Genomic DNA, 26,358 nt, shown 5'->3' on the forward strand with positions numbered 1-26,358 from the left:
TATTCAACTATATTTAAGCATTGAAAGTATAAATCAGGTGGTTTGGCTTCTTGCTGTTTTGTTTTTGGTGATTTTTTTTTTTCTTTTTTTTTTCTGTCTTTTCGATCAGGTGAACGGCTCGCTGGTCTCCTTCATGTCTCATCAGGAGGTTGTGAAGCTCATCAAATGTGAGTGTGGATAAGTTAAAGTAGAAGTAATTCATTCTGTAAGTGCAGTGTTGTGTTCTACCTCTATCAATTTTGATATGTTTGTCTTTGTTACGGTACAGCTGGGCCTTACGTAGCTCTGACGCTACAAGGACCGCCGCCTGCAGCCGTCTGTGTCCCGTTAGAGCCCCTCCGTCCTGACCTCACACCCAGTCAAAGGACGTCTGTGACTGGGGAGGCTCCAGCCCCAATGACACCACCTGTGTCCTTTGGACTGAGCAGCACCCCGTCCCAAAGAATCACTGGACCCAAACCGCTGCAGGTGACCAAAAACTCTGCACTGACACTTGGGTTTGTTTAGGTTTCAGACGTATTAACCCACAGAGTTAAAACGGAAAGATGACGCCTGCCAAGACTTGCTGATGATGAAGTTGAACCTGTGCAAACCTCTGCAAGCTGCTTTCAGTGTGTGTAGGTTTGGGAAAACTGAACCAAATTCAAGAATCCAGGAAAAGAAATGTGAAATATTAATTAAAGACTGCGATCCTGAATCAGAGGTAGAATTCGACTGGAGACTTACTGAAAATTGGGGTTGACAGTTATCCAGCTGATTTCTCCAGCTCGTGTTCTTGGCTTTAGCAATAATCTGAGGGCGTAGTCCAGTTTGTCCCTGTTTTTGTGACAACCGGAAAAAGTTGAAAATTTTTAACTTTTGAAGGCACAATACGTCAAGATGTGCAGCTGCTGCTGTCACAGAAAGAGGAGGTGGAATGTTCTGTCATCCTCTCATTGAAGTAGTGGGACATCTGCTTTGCTGTCAGCAGTATCCAAAGTACTTTGTGGAATCTTGTAAGCAGTAATTCCAGAGAGTAGAACTATAGGAATCAGCTGTTCAGCTTGGAGATAGGGGTTTCCCAAAACAGATGCCATATGTTTTGTTCCTCTGTTTGAACCCACAGGAGGGATGTAATAATGAGAATTATGTGGTTTTGAGGATTCACAGTTTCTGTTGTTTTTAGGACCCTGAAGTTCAGAAACATGCAAGTCAGATTCTCAGGAAAATGCTGGAGCAGGAAGAAGCCGAGCTGCAGGTATACAAACGCTGGAAAGTCATCTAACAAAGCGGAATTGTCTTTACCTCACGGTGAACTTCTGATAAACTGAAAAACAAATAAATACTGCTGTTGGTGACAAACGCTACACGGGTTTGCAGAACTTGATGCAGGAGCAGCTGCGAAACCCGTCATCGTTGCTGGAGGAGCGGATTGAAAGTGCCAAGAGGCGAGCGCACCAAGTCAGAGTGAAGATTCAGCAAGATGTGGTGAGGTCTCCAGCAGACACACACACACACACACGCACCAATGAAAAGATCTTTTGTAGTAAACATTACAAAATCAGGACACCAGGGTACAAGATAAGAAAATCCTGATGATAATCTGAGTTTAATTACTCATTACATGTCTGAATAAACCAAATGATCTATGAAGTTGCATCTAAATTGCTCTGAGAAGTTCAGAAAAAAAAACCCACATTAGCTCCTGCAGGAATTCATTTTCTTTGCTTGGTGCTCGTGTATTTTTAAACGTCTCGGTGGGAGCGTTAAATGAACTGGTGTAATTCTTCTGCAGGAGGGAAGCCGATCGGACTCTGTCACCAGCTATGTGACTGCAGGAGAAGGTTTGTATTGTCTTGATTGAATCATCATTCTTGAAGCTAAAATTGAGGTTATAACAGCGGAATGAATTTGTGACATTACAGTTATTTGGTCTCATCCTTTGGTTCTTATTATTTCATTAATTAATTGTCATCTAAAACCTGGTTTCCTTTCGGTTGGATCTTTCCCTGAAGTCTGTCAAGATCTTACGAAAACAGAGTTGTTGTTGTTTTTTAATCTGTGTTTAAAACTGCAGGTCGGGTATCGGTGGACTCGAGTGATGCCGATTTGGAGGTAGGCTGCAGAACCGCTGAGGATGTTTGTGTATGTGGTGATTCCACTCATCCCGCCCCCTTCATCCTTCCTCCTCCTCCACCTCCTCCCCAGGCCTTTGAGAGTCCCCACTCCTCCCCTTCATCCTTCTCCTTCAGGACCCCACAGCACCGACGGCAGAACTCCGACACACGCCCCCCCTCTGATTCGGTGAGATGGAAATACACACACACACACACACACGCATCATTTCCAGACAAACGTACCAAAAGCTCAGCAAGCTGCACTTTTAAAGTACAAATGGTCACAACATTTCATACTTGAAGATCTTCACACATGGACAAAATAGCTGTGATCTGTTTGATTAATTAAAAAAACTAATTCAAACCTGATCGCAGCCATTTTGTTCATATGTCCAGCTCGTGTTTATTGGGCGTGCACAATCAGCACCTGCAGATATTTAAAACGAAAAAGCGTGCGACGTTGCATTAAATATCTTTGCTATATTATCAAAAACGAAGCTGCTGTGTGTGTGTGTGTGTCATGGCTTGGTGGGTGTAATACCACAGGCTGTAAAACATTTCTGGACTTAAAGCCGCCTGAACCTAGAAGAACAACTGACTATGCCCAACAGTTTGTGAGAAATCACAGCTTCACTTGGACTTTTCTTGAAATACTCTGTTTTTCTTAACGATGTCTCTGTTGAAAGGGTGGAAAGGTCCAGATCATTGGTCCAGAGGAGGAGGATGAAGATGATGGCGGGTATGCATACAATGAGGTGAGGAAGATAAATCCTCACTGTCCTGTCTCATCCTCTGAGGTGTTTTTTTTTTTTTTTTTTTTTTGGTCACATCCACACTTTGTTTTTCCTCTTGCCTCTGCTCTTCTTTCTCTGACCTGCCGTCTGCTCAGATGGATGGTCCGTTCCAGGATATTGAGCTGCTGAAGTCTCGGCCGGCTCACATGATGGTGTTCATGAGATACGTCTTCAGCCAGCTCCTTGACCCCAACCCCCTGGTCAGTCTGCAGGAGATGCTCATTTATTCTGTGATCTTAAGTATTCTGACGCCTTCAAAGCAGCGTTTTCTAATTTTGGCAGATAATAAAGTCTCATCATGGCCTTGGGTTTGAGGTTTTTGAACATGTTTGTATGTGTCTGTTAGCTGTTTTACCTGTCGGCTGAGGCCTACCTGGGATCCAGTTCTAAAGACGCTCGCTCACTCGCACCTCAGATCTGCTCCCATTTCCTAGCTGCAGACGCTGTATGTCATCTGCATTTTTTTAGAACATTGCTTCCTTTGGTGGAATCTTCAGAAGAATAATTGATTAGTAAATGTTCTTGTCTCCCCTCCTGTAGCCTCTGAGAATCAAAGTCCACCAGGAGTATCTCACTGACATCGGTAGGATGAGTGAAGTCAGAGTCGTGTTTCTTGTGTTTTCTTGTTTAAGATCTGTTCTTTGTCCCTTCAGAGAGTCGTCTTCATGCACAGGAGGACATCCGGGGGCCTCTGTCTGAGCTGCAGCAGCAGGTCCTCCCAGACATCCAGGAACAGATCCAGGACTACAGGTCCAAAAAAAGTCTATTTAAACCTCAGATGTTGATTGTGCCTGCACTGCTCTTTGTCAGAGTTTGTACTCACCTGTTGCCTTGTGGTTCTGTGTCTGTTAGGAACAAGCAGATGATGGGCCTCGGTTCCCTTTTTGGGGAGGGAGACCTGTTGCAGCTGGATGGAGACACGGCGAAAGAGAGACAAGTGGTGGACAGACAGGTCACCGCCCTCTGGGAGATATTGTAAGTTCGTAACATCTGCACCACTGTTTATTTTCCAAACTGCAGACACAAGAGCTACAACAGGCGGTGGACATGCTCCAAGCGCCCGGTCTTAAAACAAGTGATGCCTCGTGGTAGACAGTCAGGTTTTTCCTTTCTGATAAGGTTTTTAACTGATAAGTCCTAGTTGTCCAAAAGTGAGACTTGTAAGGTGCCTAAAGCCGCCTGCAGGTGGATTATTCTGCTGGGACGTGTGGTGCTCATCAAGTAATGTTGCCGAGCAACAGTGTCAGGTGTTCACAGTCCAATAAAAGTGTAATTACAAGGCGACAGAGGGAGCTCACTCCGATAGCAAAGGTCACGATCACAGCTGCAACTCCTGCAAAACCACCTGACATTAACGGCGACTTTCCATCCGCATGGGCCGAGCTGTGTCACATTACTGCAGAAAACCGTTTTATACACCTGAAGGAAGAAGTGGATTTAACTTTAAGGAATCCTCCTGAATATTCCTTTCAGATTTTGTGGAACAAGTTGAAAGTGTTTTTATGTCTCTCTTTCTGTTCCCGCTGCAGATCAAAGCACGAAGAGGACAGAAGGTAAGCCAAGAGTCTCATCTCCTACGTTAACCTGTGTCATCTGCACCTCATGTTTGCACCGTCTCATCCCAGCAGCTCTCCTTTGGCGTCGGCGGTGCTCCTTTACCTGCGACATTCTGGGATCAAGCTCAGAGACTCCAAGGTGTTCCCCAGTCTAAGCACAGAGAAGGAGAAGTGGCTCGCCTTCTTAAAAACGAAGAAGGCAAGTCGGACGTAGGAACAAACTTTTAGTTATTCCCTGTCAGAGAGCTCAGGAGAAAACGTAACTCGCGACTTGGACGTGGAACTTTTGAAGAGAAATGCATTTTGGGTAAATGAGTCGGAACTAATGCTCCTCTTTAGTCCTTTGGACGACGGTCCATCGGCCTAATGCCGCCAGTGTTTGCACAGTGCGCCGTCCAGTGATTGTCTGACAAACAGTTCATAGAATTTCTCTATTTGATTTTGACGGTCCTTGATTGGACTTTCCGGTTGAGTCCCAGTGGGGCTTCCCAGGAAAAAAAGCTATTTCTAATAAAGACATAAGTGGGGATAACTAGAAATACGTTTGTTGATTATGAGATGTGACCTGTTTGTTTTGCTCTCCCCAGCTAAGTGGTGCCAAGAAAGACAAAGATGGTGAGGATAAAAGGAGGAACCCCATCCTGAAGTACATTGGCAAACCTCGGACCACGTCCCAGTCCAGTAAATACAGACACACAGAGTTCTAAAGACCATCATGCTCGTGTTTCTTCACTTTGGGGTTATGCTGTACTTCAGTTTTTAAAACCATCATTTTAATTTATCGTACAGATAATAAATGTATATTTTCTGTCCTTGATTTGTTCCTTAATGTACTGTATTTTCTGGAATATAAGTTGCAACTGTCCAAGAGATGCGTCATGAAGAGGAAAAATAAATAAGTATAAATCGGATTAAATTTTCAGACATGTTCTTGCCACTTTAAGCAGCAGGAAACAGAATTAATTTAATCAGTGTATTATTTATTTATAACGGAAACATGGATGAACGAGCAAATTAACGTTACTGCAGCAGGCACAAAACACGAGGAAACCGCTTCTTTTGGCCACTAAACAGACAGTCGTACGTGAGGTTTGAAAACTCTTTGAAGCATTGGTCAAAGATAATGGACTTACAGTTTCCTTAGGTTAGCTGCTGCTTCTGCTTCTTCTGTGTTCAGCACATGACTCTCAACAGAGCTGTTCTTGTTAACTCGCACATCTAAACAAATGTTGTTCAGAGAAATATAAACAGTTATATTCCCTCGTTTTATTCCAGAGTGCGGTCTTTCAGTTTGAATGCTTTTTTTTTTTTTTTTTTTAATTAACTGGTATTCGAAGAAAACATTTTTTCCTCTGTTGCTTCTTCTTTAACAGATGTACCTCCTTCAGGACAGGAACAGGTGCCATCTTGTGGCCATAGATGATAGTATTTTTTAATTTTTTTTCATAAAAAGTCACTCTGTAATATAAAGTCTCAGGACCTCTCAAACTAGTAACAAACAAACGAGCAAAAAAAGCTTAGACTCCAGAAAATATATTTATTTTGAATTCTGTAGTTTTATTGTGTTTTGTTCTTATTTCTTCTTGGTTCATTTGGTTTTATAGCATTCCATGTCCCGTTGTCCCCTACTGAAGGTACATGCTTTTATTTGGTTTTCTTCCATTTTTCATCTTCAGTTCATTCACAGCTGGTGTCCTTTTGTCTATCTTTACATGTGGCTAATTAGCTTAGCGCCTCTCTTCATTCTGTCTTTTGCCTTTCCTGCAAAATATTTGTGCCAGTTCATCTTTCTGCACAATTAAGTAATGATTGTGTGTGCAGTCCGTGCTGGCAACGTGCGGAACATCATTCAGCAGTTTGAGAACAACACAGAAACGGCAGGAGAGGAGGGGAGCGATTCCACCGACACCCAGAGACTCTCCTCAGGCAGCCTGGGAGAAGAATCCATGGACAGGTAGCTCTGGGTTCCTCCATATCACCTTAAATCTGACCACTGTTGTCCAAAATTGGAATTGGCTTTGGTTTAAAAACAAAAAAATCAGTTGCATTGTGTACATTGTGTATTTTTTTTTTTTTCCCCCACCACTGCAAACTGAATTTGTTTTCTTTGTCTTTCTTTCCTCCAGCCCGGCTGTCTCTGTGCGTCTGGCTCGTAGCGAGTCGCTGAAGGCTCAAGGAGAAGGGCGCCGGCGCGGCACCGCCTCAGCAGCAGATTCTGTCCCTCGCTCTCGCAGTGATGTGGACATGGAGGACTGCGGTGAGGAGAGGGACGGTCCAGGCCTCCGGGCGCTGCAGCACAGCGCCTCGTCGTCGGCATCAAGCAGCTCTGCGCGGTAACGACTTGCTAAACCAGACTGCTAAATGTGCTTTCTCACCAGATCCATACCCATTAGCTTGTGTTGGTCTCTCTAACACCTGCAAACATGCTTAGAATCTCAGTGATCACTTTTCATGGGTCAAATAAGGACTTGAGTCCCTGATGAGTTTGTCTCCCCTGGAGGACAAATTTGAGGAGCTCAGTTTAGCTTTTTCACCTCATACCATCTCTGTCTCCACTCTGTCTCAAACTCAGGTCTCTAGAGAACCCTACACCCCCATACACCCCTCGGTCTAGGCGCAGGTGAGTTTTCATGTTGTCCCCGTAGATGATTGATCTGTCAGCAATGAAATAATGAAGGTAGGACGAGTCTGCATTCAAAATCTGTTTGGGAGTTCGTTCATTCATGCCGTCTTTGATGCTCAGCTTTCATAGAAATATTAGTTGAGGAAAGTGGAAAAGAAAATCCTACTTGTGTAAATCACATTTCCATCAAATTTGAGCATTTAAAATAACTTAATCGTCTGGTGTCTGTGGGTATTTTCTCAATTTTACTCTACTTTCAGTAATACCCATTTTAAGGTAGTTTTAGTATAATGCCCATGTGTTGCATATTAAACTGTTAAGAACAATCTCAGGTTTCTGAATATGTGACACACATTATATGAGAATACTATAGAGAAATAACTTGGCTCTGACTTTGAAAACATGAAATGTGTTTTTAAGCATTCTTCTAATGCTTAGTGAATGTGCATTCTTATTCATGTGGACTAACTGTTTTGGTGGTAGAAATGGATTCACCAGTATAAATAAACAAATATGAAAAAATGTGCCGTGCAGCAGCTCCAACCACTGGGAACTGCATAGCAGAGACCTGAAACATTCCAGAGCAGTTTTAAATTAAAATCACTCAGGTCCAGCTAGATCTCTCCAGTAGATTTATAAAAAAAATTAGTCCATAGTTATCCTTCAGTGACACAAACAGAAGTCCATCACAAAAATGTCCATTTGTTCTGTTGAAAAACATCCGTGATGCTCGTGAATCCTGGATTTTTTTTTTTTTTTTTTTTTTTTTAACTTCCATATCTATGTGCACATTTCTTTCTTTTCTTCACAATCTGCCTGTCCACTCCACCATCCTCTTTTTGCTTCCACCTCATGCGCTGTCCTTGTGTGTTTGGCGGCGGCGGTTTAGGAGCGTAGACTCGCAGCTGGCACTCCTGCCAGACGTGGTAGCGTCAGAGGAGGAGGTGCTGCTTGATGGTCAGAACTGGCAGGATACGGTGCCTCCTCAGCTGCTCGCCACACTCAGCCCGAGGGAGGTGGACAGGCAGGCCGTCATCTATGGTACACGAAGAAACCCAAACTCATCCGGAATAATACTTATTCAAGTTGCGTACTGATCCCTCACTGACTCCTTTTCCTTTTCCTCCTCTCCAGAGCTCTACACCACTGAGGTGTCCCACCTGCGGACCCTGAGGGTCCTGGACCAGGTCTTCTTCCAGAAGTTGCGGTCTGTGCTGTCCTCTGATGAACTGGCCTGCATCTTCCCCAACTTGCCTCAGGTGTACGAGCTCCACGGTCAGTCTACCAAACATGTTTTTATTGAAAAATCTTTTTCTCCACCTGCTAATTATGCTTTTTTTTTTTTTTTTTTTTTTTTTTGCAGCCAGTCTCTGTGAGGGAATGAAGAATCGAAGAGAGTCTCCCGTTGTCCAGGAGATTGGTGACGTTTTACTGTCCAGGGTGAGCAGCAGCTTTAACCTGGATTTGGTTCTGTGTGCAGCCACAAAGTGAGCGTCTGAATCACGCAGGTCACAGAGATGAATCGATTAAAACCTGGATGTCTCCTGTGGACGCTGTGTCTGATGGCGGTGCACCCAGCTGTCTGGGTTAATAACTGCCATTTGTCTGCGTCTGTCAGTTTGAAGGTGCTGCTGGGGAGGAGTTTCAGGAACAGGCGTCACAGCTGTGCAGGCAACAGTCTCAGGCCCTGGAGCTCATCAGGAACAAAGAACGCAAAGATCCTCGCTTCGCTCAAGTCATCCGGGTCAGTGAAGGCATTCCTGCACCGTCCCGTTCACTCACGTGTTCTGCTCATGTCATATCTGCTTTTGTTCAGGAGTGCGAGTCGAGTCCTCACTGCAGGAGGCTGCAGCTCAAAGACCTGCTGGTGTCGGAGATGCAGAGACTCACCAAGTACCCACTGCTTCTCGACAACATCATCAAATACACGGAGGGTGAGGAGTGAGCCCGGCGCATTAGCGGCCGCTTCATAAATTGTCATTTTGTGTTTTTTATTGTGTATGTGTTTTTTTTTTGTTTTTTTTGTTTTTTTCTTCTGAAAGCCGGATCACCTGACCTCCCTTCGCTCCAACAAGCCCACGCTTGTTGTCGCGGGATATTGAAGTTCGTCAACGAGGTTGTCGGGGAAATGGAACAGCAGCGACGCCTCAGCCAATACCAGCGCAGGCTGGACGCGGCTCCTCAGTTTAAGGTTGCTACATCGTTTCTCTTTTGTTCGTCACGTAATTCAGGCTGCTGTTTATTTTATTTTATTTTTTGTTTTCCTGCTCTGTCTCTCAGAGTTTAGACCTGACCACAAAGAGAATGATCCATGAAGGTACCCTCATTTGGAAAGTCAGCAAAGAGAAGCAGTTAGGTCAGTGCCTGTGGGATTGTGGGTACACATGGACCCGCTGTGTTTTCCTCACAGTGGAACTTTGTGTCTCTGAACTCCTCCGACAGAGATCCAGGCCTTGCTGCTGTCAGACTGTCTCGTCCTGCTCCAGAAAGGCCCTGATGACCGGCTGCTGCTGCGAGGTCCTTCCCGCTGGCTGGCCGGGGGTGGAGGAGGCAGCGCAGACACCAAGACCACCTTCAGCCCCTTGGTGAAGCTGGACTCACTGCTGGTCCGCTCAGTAGCCACAAGTACGCTGCTTTAACTCTTTAAGGATCAAAGTTGGTGATCTGTTTTGTAAATCTGACACACCTTTTGTTCGTAGAACATACGCCACCTCACCTTCAAACACACACACTTGCCACAGCTTCTCTTAATGTTTGTGGTCAAATGTGTTTTCTCCACAGACAACAAAGCCTTGTACATCATCAGCACAACACAGAGTCAGATCTACGAACTGGTGGCTGCATCGCCAAAGGAGAAAAACACGTGAGAATTATTGTCATTATTACTTTTTTAATACTTTCTTCACCCTGGGAAGGATCTGTGAGGACTAGGGTTGTAATACTTCACCAGTATGACTGGTAAGTCACTTTTAAAGTTCAACTACGTTGATATGCGGACCTCTGGGTTGAGCTAATTGCGCTGTGAACTGTGAACCTCTTTTAGGATTATGAATCCTTTAAGTTAAGTTGTTATTCTGCTGCTTCTGCATTTTCAAACTTTTGTAACCATTCAAAGGTCAAGACTTTTAGACTTGTTAAATGTCCATTTCTACTCCAGCACTGCTGCATGTTTGTGTCTGTTCTGGCTGATGTCCACTCCCTCATAAGCGTGCATTGATGTAACAAATGAAGAAGAAAATTGAGGCTTCAAACATTGAAAACAAAGAGATATGAGTTTTACTGCATGAAAATTTATGCTGTGCTAACAGGCTAAAAACATCTGGCTTCTTCTGTGCTGCGCTTTTTGATACTCTATGAGGTATTGCCCCTAGTGGTGAAAATATAAATAATGCCACTTATGGTCTATTCTAATTTACTGTGGAAAATGAATGTCTGACAGCAAAACTAATACTTCCACATTAAAAAGTATCATCCCGTTTATCTACATGTATAGCCGGTTATTTTATAAGTGAGAGACACACACACACCCAAGTGAGGCTGCATGTTGTGGAGCAGGTGGAACATCTTCCTTGTGTGTTACTGTACTTTTTGCAGAATGTGTTGATTTTGGATTTCCTTTTGACAGTTGGAAAGAATTACTTGAAAAGGCCATCTCATGTGCTGATGGCTCACTGCCCCTCATCATTCAGGGGTCCATGCCTGTGTCGTGAGTAACACTTACCACTATTACTACTTTGCTAAATAGGTCATCAGAGTACACGCCTCAGGAATACCTGCACGTGGGCTGGTATTTGATGAGGTCGTGATCCTGACTGACACGTTGTGTTTGTTGTTCGCAGTTACTCAAGCCTCGGCAGCGATTCCACAGGCTCCGCTGTTAGCCGCGTATACAGAGGTGAAATGAACAGATTTCACATATCAGTTACAAATATAAAAATGTTCTAAAAGTATTTCTGTGAATTCATGCAGGAAGGTCACGTTCAGCTGAATTAAAGAGCTGATTTAAAAAAAAAAAAAATTAATCAGACATTTTGTTCTTGTAGGGTTTCTACCATCTACGTCTGTCTCACACGTTTTGTCCAAACGGTGTCGAATGACATCCAGTATGTTGTCCAGCATACATTTATTTGTCCATCTTCTTTATTTCTTAGAATGTTAAGAGTCCTTATGTTACACACCACAAGCTGACAGCTTCTTGTATAAATCCACTCTTCACTCCTTCATGTTGCTGTGGGCTGGCAATTCATCTCCATCTGGCATTTTTTTTCTGTCTAGACCATACGTTGTCCAGTGCATGTTTTTCTATCTTTATTTATTTTTCAAAATTTAAGAATTCTTATGTTAAGTAACAGCACAGGCTGTGGTGTGCACATGTGCTAGACTTAGTTCTTGCCCGGTGTTAGCCCCCCTCATGATTTTACTGAAGTCGTTTCACATCTTCTAGATGAGTCTCTGGTGGAGCCGTCTGTTTCCATGGCAATGGAGCCCTCGGATGACAACATTGTACTCTCACCTGATACACCTCCAGACCAATCAGAATCATTCCTCTGTGGTGACAAACAAGCAGTGGGTGTGGCTGAAGCCGCATTACATCACGGTGAGAACAAGAGCATCACTGCTAAAATGTGTTGGACAACTTCAACCAAAATCAGTTTTCTTCTTCTTTTTGTATTTACAGTTGAAACATTAAGGCAGCTCATATTACGAGATCTCGAAGAAGATGGGTGGAGCCACAATTCAGATGACACGCCCACCAATGAGACAGCCGATAGTAGGACCTCATTTATTGAAAGAGAGCGGCCGGTGTTGCTGGAAACGATCCTGAACTTCAGCGGCAACGAATGTGAGGAGGAGCCTGAGGAAGCTCCGCCCTCAGAGCCGGAGCGACCCATTGTCCAGGTGGTGAGGAAAGGTAATGGATCAAATCCCAAAGAGCCTCCAAAGTGTCAGCTGCCATCGCTCGGATTTAACTGAACAGTTAATTTTGAGATTTATGTTTTTATTTCTTTTTAAATAATTGAGATTTGCACTCTGTGGTTTTGGATGTCTGTCTCTCTTTGCATGTTTCCTCTGCACTCTGGGATTAATTTGTTACTTTTGTTACACACTTTAACGACTTACTGATGTCACGCTTTGACTTCTTCTTTTCTGTCTTCACTTCTTTGCATTTTTTTTTTCCTCTCCTACATACGATTCTTTTCTTCGTCACACATCTATCCTGTGTGCGTAGCTGTGGTGGCGGGTTCTTCTCTTCCTGATGACATCACTGATGTTGTCTCCCTCCTCTCAGACCAATCATCCAAGCCAAGAGGCGGGGCCACTACACAGGGTAACAAAGTGCTGGACGTAAACATCAGACACTTTCCTATCTTCACTGGTTTCATATCATTTTGTTCTCATTTGATCTTTGGGTGATTATCTTTCATTGTTTTAATTTATTGGTTTAAAAAATTCCAAAGGTGTACGTACAACACAGCTCTTAATTTTTTTTTTTAAAGACTGGATTGAAAAACATGAGTGCTTTGGTGACTGTTGATAACCTGGAGCCGATCGCTGACCCCGTGGTGGCGACATCTCATTCGAACGTCTGCTCTGTCAACTTTAGATGGGAAGAAGAAATAATAAAATTGTACAAGTCGAGCACACACAAATTTTGGTGCTAAACTATCATGTGAGAGGAAAAGAATAAATAAAAAAAACTAATAAAAATGCAAATAATTGCATCAAGTTGTTGCCATTGTCGTTTTATTATTCTCTTATAATACTTGTGTATAACGCTGCAGTAACAGTTGTTTTATCCATGTCTTGTTTGCGAGCAGGACTCCTGAAAACCTAATGAGCGCATTTTCGTCAAACTTGACATGTTTTTAAAAAATGCCTCATTGGCAGAAGGATGCTCACACACACACAGTCCAGGTTTGATTGCAAACAGCTGCAGTTAATACAAATGGAATTTACCCCTATTTGTTTATTGACAAAAAAAAGCTTCTCAGTTGTACACTTTATGATGTCACTGAGGCCACAGTTTGTGTAACTTTAAAGGACCATATCAGCTGACGACTGGTTTGAATCATAACATGCTCAAGTTTAAAAACACTTTATTCAACTTTTCCTCTGTTCTCTCTGCGGTTGATTCTGTCCTGGTGTGGTGTTAAAACTAGCTGCTAGATTTAATTAAAATGTTTATTTGTGTTATTTATTATTGTGTCTTTGCTCTAGGAAACACTTTCTACTTGGTCATGCCGACAGAACAAGGAGAGAGTGCCACTGATGACATCATCGACCCTCCTGTGCCCACCGCCGCCCACTTCCCTCAGCAGTTTGAGGAAGTGATCGGAGATAATGGACAGCTGGACGAGGAGACGCTGTCCTGCGGGCCAGATCCCAACCAATCGGAGGCCGTGCAAGCGGAACAGGAAGAAGAAACGCGCCTGCCGCAGACTGGGCGCCAGAGTCACGTGATCAGAAATGTCGATGAGATTTTCCACACGATCGAGTGCTTGGCGAGCAAGCTGCGCCAGCTGAGGGTGAGTATTTGGTGACGTGCCGTCTTTGCGCTAACGTGGACCGCTAACATTTACTGTAATTAGCCATCAGAGATCGACCAAATGTTAAACCCGTTTGGTGAAGCTTGGACTCAAGTGTCATCTGGGAGTGTGCGCTGGTGCCGCGCGTCACTACATCCACCTGTGGGCACATGGAAAACCGTTATGCATCTATAGAGTCCGTCTTTTTTTTTTGAAAGTTTTATAAAATAATCTCAGTTTTGCAGTCTTGTAGTTATGATTATGATGTTTCCACAGAGGTGCAAGACTTGCTGGTGCAGTGAAAAATAAGCCCACGGACAGTTAAAATAAAAATATATGAAAATATATGTATATATATATGTGTATGTATATATGTGTATATGTGTATGTATGTAGTGGCGACTTCTGTCGTCTTTGACGTACTGCATGCAGATGGATGGCAAAAGAAAGAATCCCGTCCATTCACAGTGGCCAAGCTGCAAATCATTGATTTACAAACATGTCAAAAAGTTTCCCCAAATTTATGATGGCGTTTATGGCGATGGTGGAGTCGGTGATGGTGATGAGGCCAAAGTCCATCAGAGTTAAATGCTGTCTGGGTGAGTGGAAAGTTAACCTGAGCTGTGTCGTCTGCAGGAAATAGAACAGGCTCATCACACGCTTCTGAAAACCCTCAGAGAGCCAGCTGTCAATCAAGAGTCAGAGGAGCCTCTGTGTCACTCGGCAACCATCTCCAGGACACCGTCCTTGGAGCGCGGCTCAGGAGACGGTGAGCGAGGCGAGCCCGAGTTAATGTTAAAAGTTTTTAGAGGAAAACAGCTGATTAACGTTTTTGTTTTTCCTTCAATGCTTTTAGGCAAAGAGGGAATTCCAGCAGAACCCAAGATTCAGTCGACTGGATTCTGATCAGGCTGCTTTCTGTCGGGTGCGGGCGCTGTTGTAGCCCCGCCTCCCCTCGCCCTCACTCCTGCATGCACCGACTCGATGAGCAGAACCCCGGAAGGACTCGGGTTGTTTTTCTGTTCCCCTGAAAAATCAGGAAGCCGGTTGGCTGGGAATTCCCTGCTGGAGTGATTAAACAAAACTATGAAGGAAGCACAAAACAGAAGGTGATTAAAACCGGCGTCCGGTGCGAGTGGGCTGAGAAACAAAAAGTCGCTAGAATTGAAATGGAAAGTGGGGGGAAAAAAAAGTTGATTTGTTGAATGGATTTTAAGAGCTGATTGAAGGCAGGAAGCAGAAAAGTGTTGAAATGATAATTTAAGGAAAGTTCCGAGGGACCCGTCACCCCAGCACTTTACCCACAATCCCTCTCTGGTGTGTACGTACGACCTTTTCAGCGGACACTTCAGGGATGGAGGTGTTTTGTTTTTTCCTAACGGGCTGACCTTTGAACCAAGATGGCGTCTGTGGTTCCCGCTGCACCTCACGGCTTCTTTACGCGGGGGTCAGTGGATGTCGCGGCTGAGGTGCAACGTCTTTATAATCCAGGTTATCGGCGCAGTTTGACGCAGAGCTTCTGCTCAGCTGATTTTTTTTTTTTTTTTTTTTTTTTTTTCTCAATCAGGGGAAACGCTTCACTGCACCATTTACTACTGAAACTCTGTCAGGTTTTATTTTCAGGTTAAACCGCATCACCATGAAACGTCTGTGTGCTGCATGTTAATCTAAAATCCTGATTCCCTGTAAAACACTAAAACCAGAGTCAGTGTTTACATTCTTCTAACCCAGGACAGGATTTTCCCCAAGTAGCTTCAGTGAGGACGAGTCGCTGCACACAGACTTTATTTATTTATCGGCAGACGAGGGAATTGAACCTTTACGTGTTTGTGCGTTAATGTCACTCTCCGCGGATCGTCCATAAAGGACAAAAGCTACATCATCCTTTTTGTTTGTCTCAGCTGGGATGCACATAACCAGCAAAAATAGATGCTAAAGACATGAGACCAAGTTATTATTTCAGCTACTTTCATTGAAAACATCAAAGAAACTTCACTTTTTCTTTTTTTTTGCATTTTATTTAAGATATTGTCTCAACACTACTTCAAAAGTGACAAACTGATGCAGGAGCTGAACATCACTCGACCTGTTACCACAGTATGACACTGAAACAACCTTTTGATCCAAAAATTCTTTAGGATTAGGGCCAAATGTTTGTGGTATCTTTGGATCTACAGCGCAGAATAACCGTAGTGATCTAAAATTGTGGGGGGGATCCTTCAGAAAACTCTAATTGAAATGTAGGTCAACAAGTAAAATGGAGGAAAAATTCTGTCTTCTGTCAATTTGTAAAACCGAAACATAATCTTGTTGGACTGCTTCAGTTGTACTGGTTTGACCTTTGACCTGAATGAAAGCAGCTCCTACAGTGCCAGAAAAAAGAATTGCACAGTTTTTTGTTTGTTTTTATGCACATTATGAGCCGTTTCTGTTGCTTCTGCTCAGGTGGCACACAGCAGTTTGTTTTTACTTGGCTGTGCATGTCAAAGGTCAACAGCAGAGTCAGAATGGATGTTGAACAGTTAACTGTGTCATTTGTTTGAGTCCTCACTCTGTTCTTCATGCAGGAAGAGCAAACTGTGTACACTGCACACATTCTAGAAGTGTGAAAATATCTAAAGCTTAAAGCTCACAACACTAACTGTACTCATCACCACACTACTTGGTGCAGCACACACACATGCTAAAAAAACAACAGCAAAACATATTTCAGGCTCAGGTTTAGCAGAGCAACTTCGACAGCTGATATCAATTCTTAAAAGTTCTACCAAAGTGAGAACTCTCCTTTTTTTCCTCTGTCTCTTAGCTGCTATCAGTTTTTCATGGGGGAAAAGTCTCATATCACATCAACTCATTTAGCGCACACACAGACATGCAATATATACACAACGTTGTGTGCTTAAGTGGCACACAAAATTTGGTGTGGAAGCAAAACCAGATGATGATCTTAACTGGAATTAATATGGATTCTTTAAAAAAAAAAAACTTTCCTTGTCCATTCTTCATTTTTTTCCTGAGTCTACCTCTACACTTGTACTTTTCAATCATTTTTTTCTTTGTGTTCATGTTTATTGTATGCATTGACATCAGCGCTGTGGCCCTAACTGACTGTAAAGAAGTGATAGCTGATTCCATTTTTTAATGATGTTGCACAAATTAAAAAAGAAAAAGAAAAATATCTCCCTGCACGGTGCAAACTACTGTCCACGTATACACGTTTGTTTAACTATCATCTCATTCTTTTTGTTTGTTTGTTAATATATCTACTCATGTAACATAGCAATCAAACCCATTTGTTTTATACATTTACATTTTTGTGTTCTGTAAAGTCGTAAGTTCTTGTATTTGATTTTATTTTTGTAGATATAGTAATTAAAAAAAGAGTGGATGTATAAATTATTTTTCTCCCTCATTTTTGAAAGTGGTGAGATTGTTCGGCTGCACAGAAGGGGAAAAAAAGCTCATCTCAGATTAATGTGTTTTATGATATTAAAATGAAACTGGCTGAAGAAAAAAAGTCTTTAAATCTGCAAATGCATCTTTATTGTTGCTGATATTCCATCTCCTTTTATGACGGAGGTGACACATCCAGGTTCTTTATATACGTCACAGCTGAGAGTGAAACTACATTTCACCCTTTAATATTTATTTTGTTTGACTCCATAACAGTCCATTAAGAATGTGCTCACTTAACAAGGTGGCCAGTGAAATTCCAAATTCCATTGGTCTGCAGAGCCGTCTTTTGGGGCCGCCTAAGCACACAATAAAGGGTGTATTTCTGTGATGTATTTTCTTACATCTGTAAATAAAAGCAACGTAAAATATTATTTTGAATTGCCAATGCGTTTTTGTGCGAATGAGATTTTATTTTGAAAGTCCTGAGTGGGATGAGCTTTTGTATCTTCCGGGCAGCTTGACGCCGGAGTTGGAGCTGCGATGATGCGCGCGCGGAGCCGCTCAGCGCCACCGAAGCGCTTCATTCAGTCAAATAAAACAGTAATTTGTTTATGAAGAGGACAAAATGTTTCCACAGAGCTGCACATGAGCCCGAAAACTGCAGCCGAGTGAATTTTGGTGCGTTTGGGCGCACTTTAGTTGTGTCGCCGCTGGTGGTCTCTTTGTGCACTTTTTCCCGTTCGGGTGGTTAAAAAGGTAAGATGATCCACAACTAAAAATCTGAGTTCACGCAACCTTATTTTAAGTAAATGTAAGTCTATTTTTTTCAAGAGTGAATTTTGTATGTTCTTTTTTTGTTTTTATCTTTTTTATTTATTTATTTTTTATTATTTTGTGGTCATCGTGGGTGTGTTCCGAACAATGAACACTGATTCATTCATAATGAGACCATTTTCAGTACTTGTTTCAAAGGCTTCACTTTGGGGTTTGGTTGACTGAAACATTCCCCCACCCCCAGTGGAAATTTATTAATTGAGTTTTGTCAAGTTTGCAGACTGCATTCCCAGTTTTTGGAATACCGATGCTGGTAAAGGTTAAAGGGGTCGTTTTGTGCACTTTTTTCCATTCAGCTCGTGTTTGTGTCCAGGTGTCTTAGAAACAATTATAAATATTATTATTGAACATTTAAAAAAGAAATTTTAGCCAAAAATATCCCACAGCCACAAAGGTAGCCAGCGCCTACTGCTGTTACATATGACACACAGGTCTAAAATGAAGCATTTCAGTGTTAAATTTGTCTTACATATATATCAGATGTAGAGTTGTTGGACTTCCAGAATGCTTTAAAGTAATAATAATAATAATAAGCAGCAATAGTTAATGGCAAAATTGTGCATTTTTTTTAACAAAATGAAGCCTTTAATGTTGTTGCTGCATATCTCTGTCATGGTTTAACACTCTTTAATAATTATCTTCTCTCCTGTGTTGCAGCAAGAATCCAAAAATAATTTTCTAGGCCACCACAGAATATAGTTTTCTGGCAGGTCATTTAGCTTTTTTTAGAATAATAATGAAAATGAGCAGGGTGCTGCGTTTGAGGTACTCTGGATATCTCAATCACTTTATTGAAGTGCTGTTGATGGAGTGCCCCCCGTGTTTCATGGCTGTTTAAGGTGTGTATTGGGGGGGTATGGAGTTGATGTCTTGTTGTCATAGCAACCAGCCCCCTGCCTGTCTTTTCTCACCATCACAACCCCCCATCTGTATTGTGGTGAGCTTTGTTGCCCATGGAGATCAGGGGAGACATTTGGGGAATGCAGCGTCTGGTAGAATGTGTCGCGCCTCACCCAAATGCTACAAGTGGTCACACATGAACGGAACATTTTTCTAAAGATCCACCGTGATCCGGGTCCAAGTGGATGAATGTTTGCTGCAACTGGGAAGCACATACTCGGAGACAAACATTGAACGCATCACGCAGCAGGGGTTGTTCCTCTTGGTCCATTTTGAGGTGCTTTCTTTCCTGTCGGATATGAATAATTACGTTCACCTCCCTCCTCTTTCTGACACTTTCTCTGCACTCGTCCTCTGTCTCGTTAATCTCTCTCCCTCACTCTTCTCAGGTCTCCAAGATAGAGTCCCTCAGGAGTAAAGTGGACTTGCTGCGCCTCCCTTTGGCCCTCTCCTCCAAGTCCATCAGCCACCGGAAGAGCCAACTGGGAGTCATCTGGGAGAAAGGTGGTGGCTTGGGGCCAGGAGGGACCCAGAAACCCCGCCCACTGCCAACATCGGACATGGACAACGAGTCGACGTACTCGGGCTACTCTTATACCTCCCGAAGCTCCCGCAAACCCAGGTACAGGACCACGAGCTGGACTCCACGCGGGTTTTGGTTCCATACGTGTGTCTGGTTTTGTGCAGGATTCTGAAAAAAATACAAAACTGGTTTCCATGAAACTTGTTTTGTAGTGCAATATATATATATATGTGTGTGTGTGTGTGTGTGTGTGTGTGTGTGTGTGTGTGTGTGTGTGTGTGTGTGTGTGTGTGTGTGTGTGTGTGTGTGACATTTTTTTTATATGTAGTGCAAAAACAACTATTTTTAGGTTAACTGAGGTGAACAACTTATTTGTATAGAATATGTTACTACATGAATTCATGTTGTTCATCGAGGTTCCATCTTGAGATTTCCGAGTTGCCTTGAAAGCAGCATTAGTATGAAGCCGTCAGTGGAGCTGGAAGTCACAGCTTTGACACCAAACGTCACTTAAATGAGATATAGTGCAGTTTTGTCCATCTGTCTTGACTAGCTGTCCCTGAGTCTAGCGAGTCACGGATTTGATACCAAACGTCACTTAAACGAGACACAGTTCAGTCTCTTCATACAGCTCTCTGTGACGTTTTTATTTTTCCTTGGCCAGCTTTCGTTTTTATTACCAACCAGTGGAGCAGTTGCTGTTGGTATTTAATCCGATACTAATTCTTAATATGTATCCGACCCCACCCGGAATCACAAATGATGATTTACCCCTGCTTTTTTTTTTTTTTTTTACATTCAGGGAGCGGAGAAACCGTCATCGCTCAAAAAGTCGTAACAGCAGCATCCGCGGAGACAAATCGGTGACCATCCAGGCTCCCGGCGAGCCGCTGCTGGACACAGAATCGACCAGAGGAGATGACAGGGTGAGCCTTCCGGAATAATCTCACATTCACTGTTCCACGTGGAGCTGGAATCAAAACCTTCCTCTGTCTGTCCGTGTCTGTTTCAGGATGACAACTGGCTTGAGACCGCCACGGTGGTGACCGGAACGTCTGTGGACAGCGTCTCAAACGAGGACCTGGCACGCCTCTCCAAGGACTTGGAGGACTCTGTGCCCCCGGAGTGCCGCCGCTTCCTTGGCCCAGCGTTAAGCGCCATCCTGGGGCTGTTTGCTCTTCTGACTCCTCTGGCGTTCTTGGCCCTCCCACAGCTCCTGTGGCGCGACACTCTGGACCCGTGTGGCGCGCCGTGTGAGGGTCTGTATATTTCACTGGCCTTTAAGCTGCTGATCCTCCTCATCTCCACCTGGGCGCTGTTCCTCCGCCCACCCAGAGCTGCCCTGCCCTCCTTCTTTGTGTTTCGCTGCCTGCTGCTGGCCCTGATGTTCCTGTTTGTGGCGTCCTATTGGCTCTTCTATGGCGTGCGCGTGCTGGAGCCCAGAGAGAGCGATTACAGGGGGATTGTGGGATATGCAGCGTCTCTGGTGGACGCGCTGCTCTTCATTCAGTACCTGTCTCTGGTGCTGCTGGAGGTCAGACACCTGCAGCCTGCCTTCTGTCTGAAGGTTCTGAGGACCACAGATGGAGTCAGTCGCTTCTACAACGTGGGTCACCTCAGGTCAGTGTTGGGGGGGACACAAATAAACACAAACCATGTATGAAAGATGCACAAACTGTTAAAGAAACGCTCTGATCACAGCCAGTGAAGGTTAAGCTGACAAAGGTCTTGTGGCTTCCCTCACTTGCTGTATTCTGACGAGCGTTCTGCGCCATACGATTTCCTTTAATTAAAGATTGAATTTAATGAACACAAAGAGGTATGTAAGACTTAAAATCCACTCTTGTATCTCCCAAATGATCAGTGAAATAGTGAAACAGCTCAATAACACATTGTTTAATTAGTTTTGGTCATTTTAAAGTGTGTGTGTGTGTGTGTGTGTGTGTGTGTGTGTGTGTGTGTGTGTGTGTGTGTGTGTGTGTGTGTGTGTGTGTGTGTGTGTGTGTGTGTGTGTGTGTGTGTGTTGGGGGGAGGAGTACACTGAACCCAAATGTCAAATTTGGCCCTTGACTTGTACTTTTTACACAGTATATCCTCTAAAATGCAGCAAAAGAACAAAACTTTAACCTGGTGTAAATGTCGCCACCTTGTGGCTGTGTAAAGACACTTCAGTGAGAAAGAATTAAGCTGTAATGTTGCAAGAAGAAATCATGAGAAGATAACGGTGCATCGAGGAAACTTCACGGGAAGATAACGTTAGAGGAAGAAAGTGTTCACGGTGGAACTGCTTTAAGAATGAAGTTGTCGTTTTACTAGATGACATGATTTCATGAGGAGATAGGTGGCGCCAAAATGACATTCATAAAACTGTTGCAACTCAGTCGGGTTTTATTCTTGCACGAGGTCCAATATTCCAACAAAAAACATTGAGGAATCGAATTATTCACAAAAAATGTGTAATCACATCCTGGTCTGAATTTTTTTTTTTTTTTTTCTCGTCCAAATGCAGTATTCAGCGAGCCGCCGTTTGGGTTCTGGACCAGTACTACAGCGACTTCCCTGTTTATAACCCTGCCCTGCTAAACCTGCCCAAATCCATCCTCGCCAAGAAGACGTCAGCCTTCAAGATCTACAGCCTGGAGGAAGGTAACGTGATGTCACCAAAGTCTGACGCAGAAATGAGACCTGTCACCCCGGTGGGGGTGAGGGGGGGTGGGGTGCTCTGCCTGCAGGTGGACTTTGAAGATATATTATTTATTTTTGTTACTGCTACAGAGAACAGCGGCAATAACTCCACGGGACAGTCCAGAGCCATGATCGCCACAGCCGCTCGGAGGAGAGACAACTCCCACAACGAGTACTACTACGAGGAGGCGGAGGTGGAGCGGAGGGTCCGAAAACGCAAGGCCAGGTGGGGGCACACCCTTACACCCTCAGCGACTCCTAGATAAAAGCGGAGTGTGTGCAATCAGAGCGGACGATAATTCATGCATGCTGCTGTTTCACCTCCCAGGCTGATGGTGGCGGTAGAGGAGGCCTTCACACACATCAAGCGTCACCTGGAGGAGGAGCCGCCACGCGCCTCGTCTCCCAAACACCTGCGGGAGGTGATGGACCCCAGAGAGGCGGCGCAAGCTGTTTTTGCACCCATGGCACGCGCCATGCAGAAGTACCTCCGCACCACCCGGCAGCAGGCGCACCACAGCATGGAGGGCATCATCAGCCACCTGCAGTTCTGCATCACGCACAGCATGACCCCTAAGGTGAGCTATGTAGGGGGTGTGAGGTTTTTTTTTTTGGGGGGGGGGGGGGGGGGGTTATGTGCTGTGCATTTGTTTCCATGTGAATTGTACTTTGATGAAACAGCACCCCCTACTGTCACATACACACAATTAAGTGTAAATTAAGTGTAAATCACTTGCTTTGCTTTGTATCTTTGGGGAATTTGTGTCAGGCCTTCCTCGAGCGGTACCTCAGCCCGGGTCCCACCCTGCAGTACCAGGACAGCAACAGCAGGGGGCAGCAGTGGACGCTGGTCAGCGATGAGCCTGTGACCGCCCCCCTACGTCAGGGCCAAGTCTTCTCCCTGAAACGCTTGGATTTCTCACTGGTCGTCACGGTAACACCCCTCCCCTTCTTGCATCTGGGGGAAGAGTTTATCAACCCCAAGAGTCACAAGTTCGTCATGAAGCTGCAGTCGGAGACGTCGGTGTAGAGGTGGGCGGAGTCAGAGCAAAACGCCTAATTTTTTTTTTTTCCCACTTCAGTGTTTGTCCAGATAAAGTCTGCAGGAAGAGAAGTGGCTGCATCTCACTCTCCTTCCCCTTTTGTCTGTGTCACAGTTTAATATTAGATGCTCGTCTCTTTGCAGCATCATTACTGTCACCTCTTACGCTTCCTGTCGTCCCAACCGACGCACTTCACCAATGACTTACATTCTCCGCTCTTTCAACGCAACATTAGTCAAATGTCTTCTTTTTATTCAGTGTGGATCTACGTTGGTGAAACTCTTTGGCATTAAAAAATAAATAAATAAATTCCAGTTAAACTTTAGCAGGAATCGAACAATCACAAACAATCCCAACACGCCGCCAACACCGAGCTTCTCTCTGAGCGCGTCTGTTTTCATGTTGTTTAATGGATTTTAAAATTAAGAGCAGCGCCAGAGGCAAAAAAAAACAAAAAAAACCCTCCCTCTGGTTTGCATATGCAGACACACTAACAAGAGGGGGCGCTGTTTCATGCAACAACAAACACAGAAACCAATGAGATGATCCTGAATCTGCAGGTGACTCACAATCAAATCAGTTCCTCCCTGTAAACACAGACCCACGTCCCCTTAAAATTAAAGTCTCACCTGGTCGTCTCTATTTTACATCTTATGTGCAACAGACTAAAACACAGATGTGCTAAAAGGGAGGGTTAGGGTTAGGGTTAGGTGATGGTAATGGTCTAATGGTTAACGCGTTGGGTTTGAGACCAGAAGATCCTCAGTTCAAATCCCAGCCTGACTGGAAAATCACTAAGGACCCTTGGGCAAGGTCTTTAATCCCCCTATTGCTCCCAGTGTGTAGTGAGCGCCTTGTATGGCAGCACCCCCACATCGGGGTAAATGTGAGGCATTATTTGTAAAGCGCTTTGAGCGTCTGATGCAGATGGAAAAGCACTATATAAATGCAGTCCATTTCCTCCAAAGGGCCGTAAATGATCCTGGGTGGAACACCACAAAAATAAATGTTTATTCTGTAAATTACACACATGCAGTTACATTACAATTATATTTTATAGAAAAACAACATTAAAATAAAATGTCACAATCATAAAAACACTGCTTTAATTGGTTTAACAGCAATTTATTAATTACCAGAGACTTTCTCAACTGTCATGTTTGCCCAAAACAAAGGCAGTGTGGGCTCCATGTGGCCCTCGGGCCACACATTGAGCAGGGCTGTGTTATAATAATAATAATAATAATAATAATAAAAAACAGCAAATATGGGATACCAAATGAAGAGCACTGCATGAGTTGTTTCTGGTCAAATAAAAGGGAAATTTTTATATTTTGGAAATTTAAACACTGGAAGAACTTGATGATGAAACTTTTAGGTTTGTTTGTTTGTTTTGTTTTTTCCTGTGCTGGACATGTTTGAATGTGCGGCACCGTCCAGCCTAAAACATGAAGTTTGACTCGGAAGTTAAATCTGCTTCTTCAGGCAGCTTATGTATAAATTCTATTTTTTATGTGTGTTTACAGGATTTTTTTTGTTATTATTATTTCTTTCTTTATTAATTTTAAATGATACGTAATTGTTGAACTTGTAGACGTATATTTTGACTTGTGTCCTTCAAAATCAACATTGGTTCTCAAAGATTGTATTTTGACACTTTCTTGTACTGAACATAAGCTCCTAACAGTTTTTTCTGATTTTTTTTATTTTATTTTATTTTATTTTTTATAAAATCTGTTTTTCTAATTTAGTATTGCGTTAAAAGGTTTTTAATAAATGCATTTGTTATCATTTCTCCTTTTGTCAGTCACAAGCTCGGTGGTGATTAAACAGGAAGTGACGCCTTTAGTTTGAGGGAATTTTGAAACTTCAGGCTAAAACTAGAAGGGCACTTTGTGTCGACTTCTCAGCCAGTTCCCTTTTCAGAATGTAGGAACAATGGCTGATTCACGCCAGAGTTTTATGGTATTAGGACCGGTCGGTAAAATGATCACAATATAATCACATCTAATGATTATAAGGTTTGGATATTTTACTTTGATAGGTCTGTCATGCTGTCTGCTCCCTCTTCCTGTTGCTGCTTCTTGCTGGAGCTAGCGGTGGTGCAGAAAACTCTCAACGAATGAAAATGTAGACCCAGTAAAGAGTGAAAATGAACTATGTCATCCTCTAAAGCTGAGGAAATTAGGAAAAACCAAAGGCAACACAAACAAAATTTATAGTTGCATTCACAGCACATGCTTTCATGCCTCTTACCTTTCACAATAGTGAGTGATGCGTGAGTCATGGGGCTTTTTTTTTAATGTCCACACGTGGGTGTCCTCGGGTTCCACCAGCTCCTGGCATTTGTCGAAAGCCATAATAAATAAAGAAATGAGTGTGTAGAACAAAAGTTACATTAACAGAGTACAATTGAACACAATGACAGAGCTGATTTTACACTAGGATAGAGTTGATTTAACACTTTTTGGAGTGGAACTATATGTACTCTGTGCAAGATGTGTTGTGTGTGATCACATGGGTCCTTGGAATGAAATGCACACGTGACCTTAACATTTTAAAAAATGGCAAAATGTCCTTTTATTGGACCAAATTCAGGGTACAGACTATATATATATATATATATATATATATATATATATATATATATATATATATATACACACACACACAACCCCTGGCAAAATTATGGAATCACCGGCCTCGGAGGATGTTCATTCAGTTGAATTTTGTAGAAAAAAAGCAGATCACAGACATGACACAAAACTAAAGTCATTTCAAATGGCAACTTTCTGGCTTTAAGAAACACTATAAGAAATCAAGAAAAAAAAGATTGTGGCAGTCAGTAACGGTTACTTTTTTAGACCAAGCAGAGGAAAAAAATATGGAATCACTCAATTCTGCGGAAAAAATTATGGATTCACCCTGTAAATTTTCATCCCCAAAACTAACACCTGCATCATATCAGATCTGCTTGTTAGTCTGCATCTAAAAAGGAGTGAACACACCTTGGAGAGCTGTTGCACCAAGTGGACTGACATGAATCATGGCTCCAACACAAGAGATGTTAATTGAAACAAAGGAGAGGATTATCAAACTCTTAAAAGAGGGTAAATCATCACGCAATGTTGTAAAAGATGTTGGTTGTTCACAGTCAGCTGTGTCTAAACTCTGGACCAAATACAAACAACATGGGAAGGTTGTTAAAGGCAAACATACTGGTAGACCAAGGAAGACAAAGCGTCAAGACAGAAAACTTAAAGCAATATGTCTCAAAAATTGAAAAATGTACAACAAAACAATTGAGGAACGAATGGGAGGAAACTGGAGTCAACATCTGTGACCGAACTGTAAGAAACCGCCTAAAGGAAATAGGATTTA

At 43.2% G+C, this 26,358-nt stretch overlaps 2 protein-coding genes across 12 annotated transcripts in view; both read left to right on the forward strand.

Moving 5' to 3' along the window:
- The window catches only part of arhgef11 (Rho guanine nucleotide exchange factor (GEF) 11), a 38,303-nt gene that overhangs the window by 5,268 nt on the left and 6,677 nt on the right, over window positions 1-26,358 (forward strand). For 2 of the 11 annotated variants that reach the window (XM_034165099.1, XM_034165100.1), the window contains 37 exons: window positions 110-167; window positions 269-468; window positions 1,166-1,237; window positions 1,360-1,467; window positions 1,775-1,823; window positions 2,057-2,094; window positions 2,188-2,283; window positions 2,783-2,851; window positions 2,986-3,090; window positions 3,237-3,335; window positions 3,431-3,473; window positions 3,544-3,640; window positions 3,743-3,865; window positions 4,420-4,443; window positions 4,519-4,645; window positions 5,034-5,127; window positions 6,051-6,080; window positions 6,268-6,400; window positions 6,573-6,779; window positions 7,019-7,066; window positions 7,959-8,110; window positions 8,204-8,344; window positions 8,433-8,509; window positions 8,688-8,813; window positions 8,886-9,003; window positions 9,112-9,260; window positions 9,350-9,425; window positions 9,512-9,694; window positions 9,851-9,932; window positions 10,695-10,775; window positions 10,909-10,964; window positions 11,514-11,666; window positions 11,748-11,981; window positions 12,300-12,398; window positions 13,289-13,596; window positions 14,233-14,365; window positions 14,453-17,099. In XM_034165099.1, the coding sequence (XP_034020990.1) occupies window positions 110-167; window positions 269-468; window positions 1,166-1,237; window positions 1,360-1,467; window positions 1,775-1,823; window positions 2,057-2,094; window positions 2,188-2,283; window positions 2,783-2,851; window positions 2,986-3,090; window positions 3,237-3,335; window positions 3,431-3,473; window positions 3,544-3,640; window positions 3,743-3,865; window positions 4,420-4,443; window positions 4,519-4,645; window positions 5,034-5,127; window positions 6,051-6,080; window positions 6,268-6,400; window positions 6,573-6,779; window positions 7,019-7,066; window positions 7,959-8,110; window positions 8,204-8,344; window positions 8,433-8,509; window positions 8,688-8,813; window positions 8,886-9,003; window positions 9,112-9,260; window positions 9,350-9,425; window positions 9,512-9,694; window positions 9,851-9,932; window positions 10,695-10,775; window positions 10,909-10,964; window positions 11,514-11,666; window positions 11,748-11,981; window positions 12,300-12,398; window positions 13,289-13,596; window positions 14,233-14,365; window positions 14,453-14,502 (4,038 nt within the window). In that variant the 3' untranslated portion in view covers window positions 14,503-17,099. Of the gene's footprint in view, window positions 1-109; window positions 168-268; window positions 469-1,165; window positions 1,238-1,359; window positions 1,468-1,774; window positions 1,824-2,056; window positions 2,284-2,782; window positions 2,852-2,985; window positions 3,091-3,236; window positions 3,336-3,430; window positions 3,474-3,543; window positions 3,641-3,742; window positions 3,866-4,419; window positions 4,444-4,515; window positions 4,646-5,033; window positions 5,128-6,050; window positions 6,081-6,267; window positions 6,401-6,572; window positions 6,780-7,018; window positions 7,067-7,958; window positions 8,111-8,203; window positions 8,345-8,432; window positions 8,510-8,687; window positions 8,814-8,885; window positions 9,004-9,111; window positions 9,261-9,349; window positions 9,426-9,511; window positions 9,695-9,850; window positions 9,933-10,694; window positions 10,776-10,908; window positions 10,965-11,513; window positions 11,667-11,747; window positions 11,982-12,299; window positions 12,399-13,288; window positions 13,597-14,232; window positions 14,366-14,452; window positions 17,100-26,358 lie in introns of those variants that run through there. The other 9 variants (XM_034165091.1, XM_034165093.1, XM_034165096.1 and 6 more) reach the window with 7 other exon arrangements.
- Window positions 17,127-23,650, forward strand: vangl2 (VANGL planar cell polarity protein 2). Its single transcript, XM_034165102.1, has 8 exons — window positions 17,127-17,748; window positions 19,116-19,348; window positions 20,052-20,175; window positions 20,262-20,869; window positions 21,759-21,895; window positions 22,025-22,160; window positions 22,263-22,512; window positions 22,704-23,650. Exons 2-8 carry the CDS (start codon window positions 19,287-19,289, stop codon window positions 22,962-22,964), a joined length of 1,578 nt encoding a protein of 525 aa, XP_034020993.1. The 5' UTR covers window positions 17,127-17,748; window positions 19,116-19,286; the 3' UTR covers window positions 22,965-23,650.

The sequence above is a fragment of the Thalassophryne amazonica genome, chromosome 23 (genome assembly GCF_902500255.1).
Source record: "Thalassophryne amazonica chromosome 23, fThaAma1.1, whole genome shotgun sequence".
NCBI classification, from domain to species: Eukaryota; Metazoa; Chordata; class Actinopteri; order Batrachoidiformes; family Batrachoididae; genus Thalassophryne; species Thalassophryne amazonica.